The sequence below is a fragment of the Schistocerca americana genome, chromosome 2, assembly GCF_021461395.2.
Source record: "Schistocerca americana isolate TAMUIC-IGC-003095 chromosome 2, iqSchAmer2.1, whole genome shotgun sequence".
Classification (NCBI taxonomy): domain Eukaryota; kingdom Metazoa; phylum Arthropoda; class Insecta; order Orthoptera; family Acrididae; genus Schistocerca; species Schistocerca americana.
In genome coordinates, this window is record NC_060120.1 from 257,138,993 (window position 1) to 257,160,178 (window position 21,186).

Consider the following 21,186-nt stretch of genomic DNA (forward strand, 5'->3'; position numbering starts at 1 on the left):
TCCTACCTACTATTCAGCCATGTAAGATAACAGAATTATTTGCTCATATTTGATTAAAGATCCTTAGCATTCTTACTTGTTTATAGTTTTGCTTTTTATATATTTACTTCTGCACTTCCATTATATTTTATTTTTTAATACAGATCTAATAAAAAAAGTGGCTATCCATTTCGTTTGATGTTAGTTGCCTTAAAACTGAAAGCCACTTACACATTTAGCTATTGAATGCATTCATTCAATGGTGCCTCCATTGTATATGGCTTCCCATTGCTCAGATTATAATATTTGTTTACTATTTAATAAAACAAAGCACTGTATTCAGTCATATCTTTAAATGTGGTGATGGTAAAATTTTCAAGACCTGGTTTGAGATTATAATGCAAGTTTACATAGTAAAAAAAGCTGATGATTATATTTATTTTTAGAATTAAAATTTTTGGTGAGACAGAAATTCTCAAAGCTCCTGGAATGGTAGCATGTGAATGAATGTAGCAGCTATTTGTGCAAGTGGTATTTGGCCTGAACAGATAGACACCTAAGCACGGCGCCACTTTATTATTTCCCTGTATAGATTGACCACCCTCAACAACTAAGTAAGGGCAGCTATCGTTCAGTTGTTTCCACGCAGAGGAAGCGAGCTGTCATTGCCTGCTTCCGACAAACGTCACTGCATTCTCTACCAAGGTACTAGCTAAAACCTATGATACATCCCATAGGGTTAAAATTATCTTGGGACTTCATTGTTAGAATTCTAACTGAACGTTACTCGTATGTTCACCCTGTGTGTCATTTCTCAGTGTTTGGTATCAATTGCTGTCACCCTTGTGTTTTGGAAATGTGTGTGTATTTAGCATAACATAAACTTCCTTAAACCTACAAACTCACTCTGAATTGCATTCACATTACTAAATGTTTTGTGTAGTAAAGTAAGTGGGGTTTCTCTGCAGTAATTTTGTTTGTGTCTTTTCGAATATGCACCATATAATGTCACTTGAAGAGAGCAGGCAGAAAAAGGAGAAATTCTCAATGTTTTGGTAGTATTATAGTTGTGTAACAGCCACAAATGTAATTAACAAATTAATAATACTCACGTTTATGTTTCCTCTGAACAAGGGATACATTTTCCTTGAGCAACTTAAAAGAACAATGCATCCTCCACTGGTAAGCCCCACTGGTCTTTGTCTTTATTTTTGTTGATACGAATAAGTTTAGTATCAGGTGTGCTATAAATGTCTCAGAACCTTGTCATTGACTCAGCTGAGGTATTTCATGCTACACTAATGTCAAATCACTGGAAAGGGTGGTTCAAATACTGAGCCAGCTACCCTTTGTTAAGAGTAGCATTTGTTCCTTCACCAAGACTGCAGTTGATTCATTCCCTATCAGCGTCAGTACTAAAACTATATCTTCCTGAATTGAAATCATTTCTCATTGACTCATGCTGAAGTAGAAATCTTGGCACTTTTTTGTAAGTGCTTTTAGCACATAAAATCACTACATGTTATACAGAGCTAGGAAAAGCAGACCTGTGTTACGATAAGTTAAAGGATTTTTGTGCCCAGTATTGACTGCTTATGGCATATCTGTTTACTATCCTGGATATTGTACTGCCTGAACTCTTAGAGTGGTTTTCTTCATTGTTTCCTATACTGCTTACTGTGAAACCTGCTTGTCTTGTAAATTAAGCATGTGTGGAAAGCAATAGTGTTATGCATGTGTACAGCTTTCTGTTTATAAGACAAGCAGTCTTTACCTAACTGTTTGCTCGTTCCTTTGAAGATAATGTAGTGAGGGGTTTATCCTTTTCAATTTTTACTAACACAGTCTAAAACATTCTAAAGTGTTTTTTTTTTTTTTTTTTTTTTTTTTTTTGTTTTTTTTTTTTTTTTTGTTTTTTTTTTTTTTTTGCAATGTTGATCTTCCGTGGCACATATTTTACTGTAGAATATCAGCATTGCTTGTTAAGAACACATAGACACTGAAATAAAGTAAAAGAGAAGTATATATATATATATATATATATATATATATATATATATATATATATATATATATATATATATATATATATAAAAAAACAAGGATGATGTGACTTACCAAACGAAAGCGCTGGCACGTCGATAGACACACAAACATACACACAAAATTCAAGCTTTCGCAACAAACTGTTGCCTCATCAGGAAAGAGGGAAGGAGAGGGAAAGATGAAAGGATGTGGGTTTTAAGGGAGAGGGTAAGGAGTCATTCCAATCCCGCGAGCGGAAAGACTTACCTTAGGGTCAGAAAGGACGGGTATACACTCGCACACACACACACACACACATATCCATCCACACATATACAGACACAAGCAGACATATTTAAATAAACTAAGGTAAGTCTTTCCGCTCCCGGGATTGGAATGACTCCTTACCCTCTCCCTTAAAACCCACATCCTTTCGTCTTTCCCTCTCCTTCCCTCTTTCCTGATGAGATAACAGTTTGTTGCGAAAGCTTGAATTTTGTGTGTATGTTTGTGTTTGTTTGTTTGTGTGTCTATCGACGTGCCAGCGCTTTCGTTTGGTAAGTCACATCATCTTTGTTTTTAGATATATTTTTCCCACGTGGAATGTTTCCCTATATATATATATTAAAAAAAAAACAGATGATGTGACTTACCGAACAAAAGTGCTGGCGGGTCGATAGACACACAAACATACACACGAAATTCAAGCTTTCACAACAAACTGTTGCCTCATCAGGAAAGATGGAAGGAGAGGGAAAGACGAAAGGATGTGGGTTTTAAGGGAGAGGGTAAGGAGTCATTCCAATCCCGGGAGCGGAAAGACTTACCTTAGGGGGAAAAATGGACACGTATACACTCACACACACACACACACACACACATATCCATCCGCACATACACAGACACAAGCAGACATTTGTAAAGGCAAAGAGTTTGAGCAGAGATGTCAGTCGAGGCGGAAGTACTTAGGCAAAGATGTTATTGAAAGACAGGTGAGGTACGAGCGGCGGCAAATTGAAATTAGTGGAGATTGAGGCCTGGCGGATAACGAGAAGAGAGGATATACTGAAGGGCAAGTTCCCATCTCCAGAGTTCTGACAGGTTGGTGTTAGTGGGAAGTATCCAGATAACCCGGATGGTGTAACACTGTGCCAAGATGTGTTGGCCGTGCACCAAGGCATGTTTAGCCACAGGGTGATCCTCATTACCAACAAACACTGTCTGCCTGTGTCCATTCATGCGAATGGACAGTTTGTTGCTGGTCATTCCCACATAGAAATCTTCACAGTGTAGGCAGGTCAGCTGGGAAATCACGTGGGTGCTTTCACACATGGCTCTGCCTTTGATCATGTACACCTTCCGGGTTACAGGACTGGAGTAGGTGGTGGTGGGAGGATGCATGGGACAGGTTTTACACCGGGGGCGGTTACAAGGGTAGGAGCCAGAGGGTAGGGAAGGTGGTTTGGAGATTTCATAGGGATGAACTAAGAGGTTACGAAGGTTAGGTGGACGGCGGAAAGACACTCTTGGTGGAGTGGGGAGGATTTCATGAAGGATGGATCTCATTTCAGGGCAGGAGTTGAGGAAGTCGTATCCCTGCTGGAGAGCCACATTCAGAGTCTGAACCAGTCCCGGAAAGTATCCTGTCACAAGTGGGGCGCTTTTGGGGTTCTTCTGTGGGAGGTTCTGGGTTTGAGGAGATGAGGAAGTGGCTCTGGTTATTTGCTTCTGTACTGGGTCGGGAGGGTAGTTGCGGGATGCAAAAGCTGTTTTCAGGTTGTCGGTGTAATGGTTCAGGGATTCCGGACTGGAGCAGATTCGTTTGCCACGAAGACCTAGGCTGTAGGGAAGGGACCGTTTGATGTGGAATGGGTGGCAGCTGTCATAATGGAGGTACTGTTGCTTGTTGGTGGGTTTGATGTGGACGGACGTGTGAAGCTGGCCATTGGACAGGTGGAGGTCAACGTCAAGGAAAGTGGCATGGGATTTGGATTAGGACCAGGTGAATCTGATGGAACCAAAGGAGTTGAGGTTGGAGAGGAAATTCTGGAGTTCTTCTTCACTGTGAGTCCAGATCATGAAGATGTCATCAATAAATCTGTACCAAACTTTGGGTTGGCAGGCCTGGGTAACCAAGAAGGATTCCTCTAAGCGACCCATGAATAAGTTGGTGCACGAGGGGGCCATCCTGGTGCCCATGGCTGTTCCCTTTAATTGTTGGTATGTCTGGCCTCCTAACGTGAAGAAGTTGTGGGTCAGGATGAAGCTGGCTAAGGTAATGAGGAAAGAGGTTTTTGGTAGGGTGGCAGGTGATCGGCGTGAAAGGAAGTGCTCCGTCGCAGCCAGGCCCTGGACGTGCAGAATATTTCTGTATAAGGAAGTGGCATCAATGGTTACAAGGATGGTTTCCGGGGTAACAGACTGGGTAGGGATTCCAGGCGTTCGAGAAAGTGGTTGGTGTCTTTGATGAAGGATGGGAGACTACATGTAATGGGTTGAAGGTGTTGATCTACGTGGGCAGAGATACGTTCTGTGGGGGCTTGGTAGCCAGCTACAATGGGACGGCTGGGATGATTGGGTTTGTGAATTTTAGGAAGAAGGTAGAAGGTAGGGGTGCGGGGTGTTGGTGGGGTCAGGAGGTTGATGGAGTCAGGTGAAAGGTTTTGTAGGGGGCCTAAGGTTCTGAGGATTCCTTGAAGCTGCGCCTGGACATCAGGAATGGGATTACCTTGGCAAACTTTGTATGTAGTGTTGTCTGAAAGCTGACAAGGGTTCCACAACCGTGGTACTTAATCGTCGGGAGTATGTGGCTGAGGGACAACTCCTTTGGTTCCATCAGATTCACCTGGTCCTACTCCAAATCCCATGCCACTTTCCTTGACGTTGACCTCCACCTGTCCAATGGCCAGCTGCACATGTCCATCCACATCAAACCCACCAACAAGCAACAGTACCTCCATTATGACAGCTGCCACCCATTCCACATCAAACGGTCCCTTCCCTACATCCTAGGTCTTCGTGGCAAACGAATCTGCTCCAGTCCAGAATCCCTGAACCATTACACCGACAATCTGAAAACAGCTTTTGCATCCCGCAACTACCCTCCCGACCTGGTAGAGAAGCAAATAACCAGAGCCACCTCCTCATCTCCTCAAACCCAGAACCTCCCACAGAAGAACCACAAAAGTGCCCCACTTGTGACAGGATACTTTCCGGGACTGGATCAGACTCTGAATGTGGCTCTCCAGCAGGGATACGACTTCCTCAACTCCTGCCCTGAAATGAGATCCATCCTTCATGAAATCCTCCCCACTCCACCAAGAGTGTCTTTCCGCCGTCCACCTAACCTTCGTAACCTCTTAGTTCATCCCTATGAAATCCCCAAACCACCTTCCCTACCCTCTGGCTCCTACCCTTGTAACCGCCCCCGGTGTAAAACCTGTCCCATGCATCCTCCCACCACCACCTACTCCAGTCCTGTAACCCGGAAGGTGTACATGATCAAAGGCAGAGCCATGTGTGAAAGCACCCACGTGATTTCCCAGCTGACCTGCCTACACTGTGAAGATTTCTATGTGGGAATGACCAGCAACAAACTGTCCATTCGCATGAATGGACACAGGCAGACAGTGTTTGTTGGTAATGAGGATCACCCTGTGGCTAAACATGCCTTGGTGCACGGCCAGCACATCTTGGCACAGTGTTACACCGTCCGGGTTATCTGGATACTTCCCACTAACACCAACCTGTCAGAACTCCAGAGATGGGAACTTGCCCTTCAGTATATCCTCTCTTCTCATTATCCGCCAGGCCTTAATCTCCGCTAATTTCAATTTGCCGCCGCTCGTACCTCACCTGTCTTTCAACAACATCTTTGCCTCTGTACTTCCGCCTCGACTGACATCTCTGCCTAAACTCTTTGCCTTTACAAATGTCTGCTTGTGTCTGTGTATGTGCAGATGGATATGTGTGTGTGTGTGAGTGTATACCTGTCCTTTTTTCCCCCTAAGGTAAGTCTTTCCGCTCCCGGGATTGGAATGACTCCTTACCCTCTCCCTTAAAACCCACATCCTTTCGTCTTTCCCTCTCCTTCCATCTTTCCTGATGAGGCAACAGTTTGTTGCAAAAGCTTGAATTTCGTGTGTATGTTTGTCTTTGTTTGTGTGTCTATCGACCTGCCAGCACTTTCGTTCGGTAAGTCACATCATCTGTGTTTTAGATATATTTTTCCCACGTGGAATGCTTCCCTCTATTATATATATATCTGTGTGTGTGTGTGTGTGTGTGTGTGTGTGTGTGTGTGTTAGTAAGTCAGAATCCAAATGTATATCAATAAAATGGATATCCCACTTTGTTTTACCCAACCATTTATTCTTATCAGTGTATAAATTTTGAACGTGTAAAGACCAAAATTCACTGTAAGCAATTCACATAGAAGCAATAAGTCGAAGATCAGTGGCTGTGCGCTCAGGAGGAGGACACAAGTTCTTAAACTGAGAATACAGCTCTTGATTATTTGCCTGCCTGTTACTCAGTGCCTCCACTAAATGATGACTGGTTATTTGCTCATTCCATTGTTTATGGTATATTTGGAATTTACTATTATTTTATTAGAATGTAAATTTTAAATATATTGGACAAAAAGCAATACACACACCAGATATCAAAAAGTGCACCCATATCCAGGATGCATAATACTATCCGTGATAGTGGAAATACATTAATACTGGATCTCAGTCATAAACAACTCTTACTCTTGTCAGCTCTGTCACAGTTACTGTATATGTCCATTACATCTGTCACACCTTGATTTGTTACTTTTCATATTAATTTCATTGTTATAGAGAAATGCAAAACATAAGAAAACTATAACTGATGTATGGCGGTGATTGAAATTCATGGGTGGAGCAGTATGTAAAATAAGGGAAAGGCAACCACTCACTCACAGCAGGCAGATGCATGGAGTGTAGGGACATGTAACAGGAAACAGCATTCACATTAGCTTTCAAGCTCTTGCTCTTTTTGTAGCAAAGTACACACCCACAAACACACAACCACACAGACATCCAAATGTGATTTCCCACGGCCATGGCAAGACTCTGATTTTTCATTCCTTATGAATCACTTTGAAGGCAAAGGATGAGGAAATTAAGACATGAAAGTTTACGGTAATATGAACTGTATAGTTTCTAAGAAGGCACATAAGATACCCATTTTTCACTAAATAAATCTGAGCTGTTACGAAAAAGATTGCAGATTTTAGAACCAAAACTACAGTTGATGAAAGAAAATCTGTGACAGCTGAATTCATTCTTTCACTTAGTCATTCAACAAGTTCTACAAATCCCAAGATGAGGGAGAACGTCAGGCATTTGGAGCAAGTCAAAATTATATTACCATGGGCTTTCGGTTCCAACAGGGTTCACAGCCATCACAAATTCTTTGAAAAATAACATTTTACTATACTCGCTGCCATTGGATGGCTTAAAATATCCCTTTATTTTGTTTACGTTACTTCAAATTTTTGTCTGTGAAACCACGTACAAATGTTTGGAAACAAGCAGCCCATAAAAATCGACATATTTAAGTTAGAGTTCAAGAACTCATCAAATCACACAAATAATAGTGTATTTGCAGGAGATTGGCCACATTGTTGGACGTGACTCATTAATGACTAAAGTCATGACACAATAGAGACCAGGCGTATGATCTAGTTGTGTCACTCTTCATGTGATTCTGACTTTTATTATGTACTTTGAATGAGAACTCCATGATCCTTAAAGAGCACTTTGTGACTGGGTTGGTTACCAATGCTGCACGATATTCTTGTTGAATCAGATGAAAAAGTCAGTCAAGGGCATCATTAAATTATGAGACAGGATTGATGGCCATTATATACCTTCAGGAATCGAAATATTTAGTACTGCCCTTAGACACATTGTAACAGTACACAACACTGCCCTAGCTTTCAGAACAATTAGTGGCTTTCTTGGGGAGGAGAGTAGGTTAAATTGAGGAATGTTAAAATGGAAGGTCAGGTCACGCAGAGGGGCTCTGGGGAAGGAACTAATAGTTCTGTAAGCTGCTCTTACTTTTGCGTGTGTGTATATCGGCAGTACTAAATGTTTTCTCTTCTAGGGCAAGTACTGCCCAGAAATCATGATTCATAAGTTTAGTTTTCACAGTGTGTAGCTGAAGTCAGCACAGATAAAAGTACTTGCTCACCACATTTCATGTGGTACCCAGTGTCAATGGAAAGCCATGTTTCCCATTACAAACAAAAGTATTTTAAAGCGGAATTTTATGTGCTCAGTCAATAGAGCAGTTACAAATTAGTCTAGTGTCGTACCTGTTTTGTTGATGGGTGTTGATAGAGAAAGTAAGACAAGAATAATAACGAGTATTCCATGAATGACTGAATAACATTGCTTGCTTGGCAGTATTGGACATTGTGGGCCAGGGCAGCATGTAAGTTGCTGCTGGAGTACTGCTTATTATCTGTGTTTTTCTCTCCTTGCACACTAGACTGATTTATAACTGCTTTATCAAATGGGTACATAAAACTCCACTTTAATTTTTGTTTAATGGAAAACAAAATGATGCTTTCCACTGAACAATGAGTGTCACATGAAATATGTGATCCCCACAATTGAGGGTTGAGTTAGTGACAGAACACACCAAAAGAATATTTTTTTCCTTCGTGTAATCCTTTAAGTTTTGAAACACTGAAGATATCAGGAATAAAATACATGGAGCAAAAGGTTATCTACAACTTGTGCGGGAACCAGACTGCCACTATAAGAGTTAAAAGGCATGAAACTGAAGCAGTGACTGAGAAGAGAGTGAGACAGGGTTGTAGCCTATTCCACATGTTATTTACTCTGTATATAGAGCAAGCAGTAAAGGAGAAATTTTGAAAAGGAATTGAAATTAAGGAAGAAGAAGTAAATGCTGCAAGGTTTAATGCACAAAATAAAGGAAAGGCAACCACTCACCTCTAGCTGACTGGTATGTGGCATATAGAGAAGGTCAGACACTCAATCGCATGCACCTTTTGCCATGACAAGACTAACTGTTGATTATTGAGAGCAGCAGCCTGCCAGATGGAGGTGGGAAGGGAGAGTGACAGATGGACAGGGTGAGGAGGGGATAGCAGTATAGTGTGAGGCAAGCCTTTCGACAGATGATTCAGCTGCTCCACAACAAGCCAAAAGGATTTCAGAGGATAGGTCAGAAAAGAGGTAGAGAGAAGGAGATCGCGGGGTGGAAGGCAGAAAAGGAGAGCATGGAGATAAGAGAGAGAGGGACAGGATGGGAAGAGAGAGAACAGGAGAGAGGTGGAAAAGGGGGGTAGGGGGTGAGAGAGAGAGAATGCCCACATTTGGTGGAGGTGAGGAAGAGAATGGTGGGAGAAGGCAGTGCACAATCTGGACAGGGAAGAAGTGGTGTGGACAGAACAGAGAAGGGAATAGGCAAGCTGAGCTAGTAGGAAATAGGTTAGCAGAGGTTTAGACCAGGGGGTTTGTGAGAGCACAGGATATGCTGGAGAGACAATATCCACATGCGAAGTTCAGAGAAACTTGTGCTGGAAGAGAGTGAGCGCCTGTTGAAGACATTTGTGTAGTGGTGTGCAGTATGTTTGACAGCTGCACAGTCAGGTTTCCGTCTGTCAGGGAACTGCTCTCAACAATCGATAATCCACAGTCAATGTTGCCATGGGTATGTGCATTTGGGTATCTGTCTTGTTGTTGTTGTTGGTGGTGGTGGTGGTGGTGGTGTATGTGTGTGTGTGTGTGTGTGTGTGTGTGTACTTTTTCTAGAGAAAGAGCAAGAGCTGAAAATCTAGTGTCATTACTGTTTTCTGTTGCATGTAGTTATGTGCTAGACATCAGTCAGCTATAGGTGAGTGGTTGCCTTTCTGTTATTTTATGTATTATTCCGTCCAGGGATTTTCTTTGTTGTTAAACTTTGAGGTTTGCCATTGACATTGTAATTTTATCAGAGACAGAAAAGGAGTTGGAAAGTTGAGTTAACTCAACACTCTCTGAAGTGTTACTAGCAGGCCAAGTAGCACAGTGACTGTGAGTGGGGAGTCAAAAAAAGGCGGGTACAATGGTCAAGCAGTTCCTCATCAGCCACACATTTCTGTAGTCAGCATTAAGTAACACTTGGGGTGATATAAAGAGTCGCACCACTGGACAGTGGATGACTGTAAATGAGTGATTTGGAGTGATGAATCCCACTGTACCCTGTGCCAATCCAATGGAAGGATTTGCATTTGGTGAATGCGTGGAGAATGTTACATGCCCTCAGGCGTAGTGCCAACAGTGAAGTATGGAGGAAGTCGTGTTGTTTTATAGGGGTGTTTCTTGGGATTAGGGTGTGGTCTCCTTATAGTGCTGAAGGAAATGCTAAATGCAGAAGGATATGGACACATTTTATGATACTCTATACTGCATACAGTAGAGGAACAGTTTGGAGGCGATGATGTTTTTTGTGTCAGCATGACAGTGCATCCTGTCATAAAGCAGTGTCTGTGACTCAGTGGTCTGTGGACAATGAAAAGCCTGAAATAGGGGTGTTTTTCATGATTAGGGTGTGGTCTCCTTATAGTGCTCAAGGAAATGCTAAATGCAGAAGTATATGAACACATTTTATGGTACTCTATACTGCATACAGTAGAGAAACAGTTTGGAGGCGATGGTGGTCTGTGTTGGCATGACAGTGCATCCTGTCATGAAGCAGTATCTGTGACTCAGTGGTTTGTGGACAATAAAAATCCTGAAATTGACTGACCTGCCCAAAGTTGCAGCCTGAACCCAGTGGAACACCTTTGGGATGAGTCAGAACGCTCCAGACCCCCTACGTCCAACATCAGTATTTTCTCTGTTTTCGAATTTTGAGGATGAATTGACTGTCACTGCTCCACAGACATTCAGTCACCTCTTTGAAAGTGTCCCCAGCAGAGTTGAAGCCATCATAAAGGTGAAGCTGGACACAATGCATATTAATGTCCACTAATAGCTGACCAGGCACTTCTGATTAGGTACTGGTATAAGATAGCGGAAATTAAGAATGTCCTAAGGAAAGCAGGGTGAAAGGGTGGAACAAGAACAAAAAAGTAAGTGAGAGAAAGGGTCACAGTCAGAGTAGTGAAAAGTGCTTGTGGTTGGGGGGAGGGGGCAGAGAAAGTCCATATTGATTCAACTATATTCCTCTATTATTCTCTCCTCCATTCCTCTGCTACAGTGTTTCTCTCCATCACTCTTTGGGTCTCCCAATACTGAAGAAGAGCCAAAGTTATGCACTCTAATCCATCATAACTATTTCTTGTGTAAACTAAGGAAAATGCAAACACTCACCTATAGCTGACTGAACCCAAACACATGTGCTATGTGATCACTAGCATGTGCGTTTGGGTGTCTGTATGGTTGTGTGCATCAATTAACAATCTACATATGTGTGTAGTTCTACTAAAGAAAGACAAAGAGTTCAAAAGTTAGTATAAATAGTTTTCTGTTGTGTGTTTCTATGTGCCATGTGTCAGTCAACTGTTGATGAGTGGTTGCCTTTCCTTTATTGTATGAATTATTCCATCCAGGAATTTCCATTGTTGTTATAACTATTTCTTAAGTGCATCTGGCATTGAAAGTGAAGAAATAACTATGTTGTTGTTGGCAGATTATGTTCCTAGTTTTACCCCAAGTTGTTATAAATGGCATAGTGAAAGAAGCTGGTGAATCCAAATGTAGGTTTGCAGAAAAACACCTGTTGTGTAAATTGTGGTGTAAATAATAGGAGAAAGAAATGCTACAGATTGCAGAAGTGCCCTCTCAATTTCTGTGTGCATCATATTTATTATTTTCAAATGAAACTATATGGGTCCAGAGACCTTTTCAAGTCTCAAACATCTATGGTGTATATTTGCAGACTGAAGTAAAGAATGAAAATTTGTACCAAGGCCAGAATTTGAAACTGGGTCTCCTGCTCACTAGGCAGATGCACTAAACACTATGCCACCCTGGCAAAGAGTTGCTATTTCAATGCAGTTGAAAAGCCTCTGCAATGTTGTTTGACTTTATGGGGAATATCTAGTGGCCTGAGGCATGAATCGTAATTTGGATTGACGTGAGAACCATACAGTTGTGCAAAGCCACTGTGCCTGGACGGTGCAGTGGTTAGTACATCTACCTAACAGGATACCGGGGTTCGAGTCCCAGTCTTGGTACAAAGTTTCATTGATAACTTCAATCTACAGACGTACATAATTTGTTGTATTGCAAGAGGTGAAAGTTTGTATAGATCGATAATTCTTTAACTTATGTACATCAAAGTGGTTAATTTTTAAAGGCAACAATGGCTGCACAACAGAAGTTAATTTGAAACAAACCAACTTTTGTCTTCATGAATTGATTTAACACACTTGAAAGTTTAAAAATTCCACATTTATTCACAATTATTGTTTTCTTGACTGAGCAGCAGTAACAGATTTCTGGAATTGTGTGTGTGTGTGTGTGTGTGTGTGTGTGTGTGTGTGTCTGTGTCTGTGTGTGTGTGTGTGTGTGTGTGTGTGTGTGTGTGTGTTTTACATGAATGTGTATGCATTGCATCTTCAGCACTCTTGAGTTATTGCGGGAACTAAGAGAGAAAGTATATAAACTACACATATCATTTGTATAAAAGAGTACAGTACCTTGGACAAATAAAAGAATAGGGGTTTTTTAATACATGTTTTTTTTCCTGTGCAGCATTACATCATAGCTTTCATCCTAATGTTGACTGACAGGTTTCACACTTTCCTTTTCATCTATAGCTCATTTATATATCAGGATCGGTGTGTAGTTTTCCAAATTCTTATTTAGTTGATAAATATTTCTGTTGTCCTTCTTACCCTATAGATAGTCTGGTATTGTGCATATAATTGTTGTAATTTCTGTGTTTAATTGTGTAGTGTACTACCTGTCCTCCTTACCATTGTGCTATCTCTACATGGGCCACACAGATTCAGATTTTTTTTCTGTGGTGATATAAATAAGATCTCCAGTATCATCAGTCAGTGTAATTATATCAGTGGTGCATGTACATGTTATTCATTATATCAGTTATTGTGTCAGTATGTGCAGCTGCACAGTCATCATTTTCAGTACTCCCCTTGTCCATTTATATGTGTGTGTTGTAGTGGATTGCATGCTGTTTCTCTGTAATACGAAAGTAATGAGGGAATGCATGGTACATGTCAGATTAATAAAAGTAGTACACTTCTTATAAAATGCAAGAACAGTTTATTTTGTGATTTTGTCCATTTGTGTGCACCTCTCAAGAGTCTGAGCAATGTGGGAGAAACAATGTTTTATATCAATTATAACAGAAAGTGTCATTCTGTGAGTGTGCTTTTGTGAATTATTGCAACACAGTATTATTAATTGCAATATGGTTTCCTTTGATTCAGATTACACACTAACTAGTATTATGCTGTGTGTAGAGATATACGTTCATAACAATTGTGTAAGAAATTCTGTTTGGCAATTTTCTGATTATAAATGCTGCTTTTGGCTTTGTTTGCAATCACTCTTCAGTCAAAAATGTAACTTTTTTCACTATTAACTGCTTTAAGTTTTGGTAATTGAAAGAATTAAGGGCAATAAATGTACCATAGTTAAGGCCTTTTACTGTGTTTATGTAATATAGTAGCTCAAGTCTAACCAGCATGCATTTTGTGTGATTTGTGCTAATTTACCAGCAAGCCAACAAACCAAAACCCAGTCGTGACGGATGGAAAAGAGTGTTATCTGCAGCTCGTAAGAGGGCAGCCATTGCATGTCTGCACAGTGAACCTCTGCATAAGCTTAGGAGGTAACCTTGCCAACATTATTGTATTTTAAAATTCAATTCTGGCTCTTTATCTTACATAATTCACAATTTAAAAACTAAGCGATGGAAAGTCAACGTTGAAGTGTCAACAGTTATGGAAAGGATAGATTGCTACTCACTGTAATGATTACAGGTTAAGTTGCAGACAGGCACAATGAGAAGACCATTACACATTAGGCTTTCAGCCAAAGTCTTCATCAGAAAAGAGAAGCACACACACACATTCAGACAAGCAAGCACAGGTCACCCATCCATGACCACTATCTCTGGCTGCTTAACCAGACTGAGTAGCCAGAGATAGCAGTCATGCATGTCTGAGTTGTGCTTGCGTGCATGAATGCATGTGTGTTTCTCATTTCTGATGAAGGCTTTGGCTGAAAGCTTAATGTGACAGTCCTTTCATTGTGCTTGTCTCCAACTCATAGTGTCATCTTCATGGTAACATTTTAAAAACTTTCACTCTTAATTAAAATTGGTGCAACAGGATTATGGTATATTAAGTACATCCAGGAAAGGAAAACAAATCTCACAGCACCATCAGCTCATGAAATTAAGACTACAAGCACACCACACCACATTGAAAAGAAAACCAGGTTTAGTTTCAGAATAGCATATTCTTCTGCTAGGCCACCAACTGCAGCATAGTATGCAGAACATGATACCATTGTAAATTTCTTCTACTTATTAGCAAATATCCTACTGAGTTCATACAACTTGTTGTGTTGTACTGTCACAATGTACATGATCAGTACACATATCATAAGAATATGAAACTGCAGTAAGTAATAACAGCTAAGTAACGTCATTTAAATATTGTGAAGTGCTGTTTACTTATACAGTGCATTTTAGATCAGCAGATTCGATACCTAAAAGATATTTCCCCTTGCAAGTATATTCATTTAATATCTTTAATTTATTTGTAACAGTGGTTGCTAATGAATTTTACTGTGTGAGCTGCGGGTGATTGGAGGGGGGCTGGTCACATGGCGAGCATAGTTGGTGTACTTGTATACTGTAGCGATCACTGCTGTAGCACACCAACTTGGCTACTTAGTCCAGAATTGAAGACTGAGTGTAGTTAAATTGGAAACATCATTTCTCTATAGTCAATTTTTGTAGGTGCATTACAAGAAAATGATTTTTATTTTGCACTGTTATTTCAGCCATTGTTACAAATATTTTTAAATTGGGTCTTCCTATGATTCCCCCTTCAAAGACTGTGAGATTTCTGTGTCAACAAACATCAGTGCACTCACTATTCAGGAGTAAAAATTATTCAGTTGAGGTCTAGAATATAAATTTTGTAAATATTTACATTTAGAGAAGTGTGAGTCTTCAGCATGTTGTGTATGCGTTGTCGCTTTCCTTGTAATCATATGTTCTCTTTGTGCAAAAAATTTGCTGTTTTAGCTCTCAAATGCTTTTTTCTTGTTAATCATTTTTTCACAAAACTTTGTTGCTTTCCTTGTAATCATGTGTTCTCTTTGTGCAAAAAATTTGCTCTTTTAGCTCTCAAATACTTTTTCCTTGTTAATCATTTTTTCCCAAAACTGTATGCTGGCAGGCTTGCTGTCGTACCCATGCAACATATTCTTATATATTTCTTCATCACATAGCACAGTATATCACCACAAAAGTTTGAAGTGTTCTGTACTTCTTTTTGTAAAGGGACACACGGAACTAACCCCAACAGGCAGAAGTTGCCTTGTAATGATGATGGCAGTGGCAGCTGACTAGAGCTAAAGATATTAGTGCAACTGATATAGCTCAAAATGAGCATATTTTATTCACAGATCCATTGTGTAACACTCTGAGGGCACAAGTCAGAGAACTAACGTTTTTGAAGAAATCCCTAGCCAATGTAAAGATGTGTGTTGAGTTGGGATTAAAATCCAGACTTTTGCCTTCCATGGCTATTGGTCTTACAGTAAGAACTATGCAAGGCAGCCTCATGATTCATCTCAAAACTTCAACCTGCCACTACCTGTTATGCTCTCCAAAGTCCACAAAGGACTGCTGCTGAGAGCACTGTTTGTAAAATAAGGTCTGTGTTCAAATCCCAATTCTGACACACATTTTTAATGTGCAAGAAAGTTTCTGTAAGCCTATATTACACTGCAGAGTGGAAAATATATTTTATATTTTGTGAAGTTCAGCTTTCAGACTTTACACTGTGCAACATTTATTTTAGTGCTTAATGAATGCATAACTGCAAGTGCATGGATAGTAATGTAGCAATTACATAAAATTACACTGCCTAGTTATTTAATATCTACATAGCATACACCTTTACAGTGATTTTTGTATATGTAATGAACTCCCTCTTCAGCAGATTAGTTCACAGAGAGCCTTGCTTTCAGAACCAAGAGTTTTTTCATTTGGTGAAAGGATGGAGGAAGTGGACATAGTCAAGGACTAATTGGGGAATTTATGTCTTTTATATCTTTTCTTAGCTGAAAGATACCCTTGTTTCTAAATAGTAGCATTTCTTTAAATGATTCTTGTTGCTTGTCAAGAAGATCAGTTCAGTTTGGAATGTGCAATGCTCTACCCATTGACTTCAAAGAATAATAAAAAGTTCCAGTCTGATATTTTTCCCCTCTCGCCTTTCAAAATTCCACAGAAACTGTGTCATTAGCCCTGTGGAGTCAGCATCTTTAGCACTTACAAAGATACATGCCAATGATTGATTACGGAATGAAATTTACCACTTCTCAGTGATGTTGCACTGAGATAAGCCTTTTATAAAAGTGAAAACTGTATGCTGAACAGGGACATCAAAACAGACCTGTGCTTTTTGTGAGAAATATTGTACTAACAGACACATCCAAGCATAAATGATAGATTATTGGTTGAAGATCATTGCCATGAGAGAAAAAAATTGGACTTTGTGTTAATTCTCTGTAGATTTATTAGCTTACCAAGCAATTAGTAACCACTGTAATAAAGTGAAAGCCAGACATTTCCCACCAAAATTATGTTTATCTGTTATATTATGTGGAGAGTCTCGAAATTTTCCATGGACATTGCAATGCAAATAACATAAGCACAATTGCCATTTGGAATAGAGTCCTTTGGCAGTATACATTTCATTCATCATGTTCAATAAACCCTATCAAGAAGGGGAATGTTCAGGGGTATAGAAGAAGTTGAAGTACACATTAAAAAACTATGAACAAATCATAAAAAATTTAATCTGTACACTGCACTAATAGTTAGTTATCACTGTATTCTCACTGCTATCCATGCTACCATCAGTAAGTTTGAAAGAATGCTGTTACTTTTAAAAATACCAAATGTTTGTTATAGATACCTTTTAGTAGTAGGAGGAGGAGGGGGGGGAGGGCGGAGATTAGTGTTTAATGTCATCGACAACGAGGTAATTAGAGACAGAGCACAAGCTCGGAATTAGGGAAGGATGGGGAAGGAAACCGGCCATGCCCTTTCAAAGGAACCATCCCGGCATTTGCCTGAAACAATTTAGGGAAATCTTGGAAAACCTGAATCAGGATGGCCGGAGACAGGTTTGAACCATCATCCTTCTGAATGCGAGTCCAGTGACTTTTTAGTAAAATGTCATGATAAAATTATCATAGATGATGGACTTTTTCTCAAACAATAACCCTGTAATGAAGTTTGAATGTGTTACATTGGTACCAATCAATTTTCACAAAGATTCAATTTGCACCATACTTTTATATAAGTATATGCAATTTAAATGCATTTAGTAATTTCTTGTGGCATTGTTGCAGTAAACTAGAGACTGTTATCATTAACAACCAAATAATCCATAATATTGCCTCTGTGTATTGCATACAGGTTGAAACTGAAGGTCTGCTGCTGCTAGTCTTTGTGAGTTCAGTCCCAGATACTCATGGCCACATCTCCTTCACTTGTCAAATAAATGTTTCCAGTGCAACTTACATCTGATTTCATTTGTCTCCTGTAAGCTGTATACAGTTGATGTAGTATCGACTTGATTGGCATATGTTTGTCTGAGCAGCTCCAGAGCCAGTATTTGGGCCTTCTTTCCTAAAATTTATTGCAGGACTTTTGTCTCTGACAACATCTGTGTTTGATTTGTGTGCTCTGCAAGTACAGCAATACATGTGCATTACTTTGTTCCATTTAACACCTCTTTCTTTAGCTTTGTTTCTTTCCTTATCAAAGAAGGTACAACAGATGAACACAGAATCTCAGGCCCAAGAGAAAATGCAACATATCTGAATGTACATTGTGTAGAAGTCTTACAAACCAGTGATCTGCCTAGTACTATCAGGCCTATATCTGTCCATTGTCTAATAGAGAAGAGTAAATGTTGATTGTTTCTCAGTACAATAAAAATACAATCAACTTATTTATCAACTTATTTATTGTGTACACCTGTGGTAGGTGCCCAATATAAAAGTAGCAGGGAGTGAACCCCCTGCCACAGATATGTGTAGCTAAATGGAAGTGGCCTGCTGGCACTAGCTACACACACTCTTTTACAGGGCAATAACCCTAAAACAGAATCACTATAGGAACACATGAGTAGAACAGTAATCATTTATTAAAATAATCACATCACAAAATAGATGCTCAACTTCTGCTTTCCAGGCATGGTGCTGATGAACCTAATTTAACCCAACAAATTGTATGTTTTCCAACTGTGTAGTTGAAGTTTTGAGAGTTAAAATTCATGTAAAGAATGTTCGATACTTGGTGTAAACTGTCTGATTACTAGACTGGTCGGCTCTGCAGATATATTGTAGGCATCTGTAAAGAACTATGTTGTTGGTGCTGACAACCGCTGGGTGATAACTCAGTGGTGACTGGAAATGGGACCAAAGAGAACCGGCCAAGTGTCAGCATGCAATCACTTAAATTGTGTGCTTGATCCATGAATGTCATCCTGTGAACTATTTGTAGGGCGCAGAAAAATATTTCTGGATTTCGGCACGCTCTTTGATGGCAGTTGTAACTATTGGTGGAGAAAGGCCTGTTTGAAAGTCTTGTAGTGGAAGCACAAAGTAAATTCTCATGTGTGTGTCATCTAGTAGGTGGATGACTATACTTTGTGTGATATGCCGTGCTGTTACTGCCTGTTAGCGCTGCCCTCGGGGACCAGTGCTGTATATTCATCTGGCAGAGACACAGCATTATCAGAAACTTAGAGCTTACAGTGATAATTTTGTGGGTAGGTGAAGCACATGTTGGAAATTACGTGGCCCTCACATCTCTGAGCTGTTTTATGATGGTACCTACATTAAAAAAAAAATCCATAACAGTTCATTTGGTTCAGACCTCAGTTAGTTATGAAGAACAGTGTAATAATTTAGTTTATTTATTCTTGTTTAAAATAAACTCTGTGGCAATGTCATTGTTACACTCATAACAACAGATTTGATTGTTTTGCTACCATTCTGTTTTAGGCATTCACATATAGCTGGATGAATTTCCATTACTTCCTTTCCAATATTTTTATAAGCATTATTCTCCAGAAGATTGCACAACTGCACAAATTGTTAAAAAAATGACTGGCAGAATTAAACAACCCTTCCATTTAAAAAAATAAAAACAATAAAAATAAAAAAAATCTCACAGTTTATGATTTCTTCTAAAGTAGCTGTTAGCAGCAATCACACTGGAACCAGATACTCTTCTTTTCCCAGCAGGATGCCCACATCTTAAATAGTAACAATTTTGACAGATTGCACATAAGTGATCACTGATATTTTCTTGGTGTAGTAAATGTTGATGCTCTTCATGGGTATGCAGCCACATTTTGTTACATGATAACATGATATTTCTATGGTCCAACTGGTTGTAAGTTTCAGGTGAGATTGCAGGTGCACAGTCATGCCAGAACTCAGGTAACATCAGACACAGTGGCTCTTTTATACCCTGGTAACAGGCTGCTGTGCTTGTGAGAGAAGTGGAAGGGCTGCCTTCTGTGAAGTGAAGAATTGCAGTGCTGCCACAGTAGAAACTAACAAAAGCAATTAATCAGAAATTAAGATGCAGCCAGTTAAAAACCAGACTATTGTTGTTTTATGTCTAATAAAATACGAGGGTTGGATATTAAATGTGGCAACTATTTATTCACAACCAATACAAAAGAGTTACACGTTTGCACCTCTTACTGTCCTTCAAAGTAGTCACCAGTGTTGTGTAGAATTCATTGCCAGCTTACAGGAAAACCTTTATCTCTGTTACTAATGTCACCAGATAAACATATTTCAATGGATTCCTTAAGTAAACAATCCCAGTAACGGGAAGTGGGAACAATATTTTGTGTCTCTTTAAACAACATATTATGCCCTTCATTGAGATAATGTTCAGTGAAGGTAGATTTTTCAGGCTGGAGCAAACATGTGTGACAATGATGTTCCACAAATTGGTCATGAACCATACAAATAGTCCATCCAGTATAAGCCTTTCTGCATTGACAGGAAATTTATATACTCCAGGCTTCCTCAGTGCCAAATCATCTTTAATAGATCCAAGAAGGGCTGCAGTTTTGGTCAAAGATGAAAGGATATTCTCAACATCATGTTTCCTGAGGATTCTTAAAGTTTGTGAAGAAATACTCCCGACAAAGTGTAAAAAAGCAAGTGAATTATGAGTGTCCATTGTTGATTCACATGGTGGTCGAAACTGGATAACACAAACAATCTGACGATCTGTATATCCTTTTTGGTTGAAAACAACTTTAAGATAATACAGTTCCTCCATTAAATTATCAGAATTCAAAATAGCATGAGCGCTCTTGACCAGTGTACATAAAACTCCCATGCATTGATGTGGTTGTTGACAACTAGTGGCACGGAGACTGTGGTCCAAATGTGTAGGTTTAAGTATATACTGTGTCCCAAAGTCCCATTTTCTTTTTTTGTACACTAAAACATCCCAAACAGATAATTTGCCATCTTTTTCTATTTCCATCATAAATTTGAAGTTCGGATGAAGACAGTTAAAATGATCTAAAAACCAATGAGGAGCTTCCATTCCATGTATCCAAACAATCAAAATATCATGCATGTATCTCAAAAACCATGTGGGTTTAAGAGAAGAAGTCCTGAGTGTGATATCTTAAAAATATTCCTTGAGAAGATTCACAGCAACAGGCGAATGAAGACTCCCCATAGCCACACAATCAGTTTGTTAAAAAAATGTATCATTAAATAAAAAATATGTCAATGTCAATGCATAACGACACACTTCAGTAGTTTCATCATCCAAAAGCTGACCAATTATCACCAAGGACTCCTGTAAAGGTACCTGAGTAAAAAGTGAAACAATATAAAAACTAAATAGAAGGTCAGATGT

At 39.6% G+C, this 21,186-nt stretch overlaps 1 protein-coding gene across 1 annotated transcript in view; it reads left to right on the forward strand.

Moving 5' to 3' along the window:
* The window catches only part of LOC124595722 (ryanodine receptor), a 690,379-nt gene that overhangs the window by 544,108 nt on the left and 125,085 nt on the right, over positions 1-21,186 (forward strand). Inside the window, exon 76 of the mRNA XM_047134588.1 lies at positions 572-684. Within this exon, the coding sequence (XP_046990544.1) occupies positions 572-684 (113 nt within the window). The remainder of the gene's footprint in view (positions 1-571; positions 685-21,186) is intronic.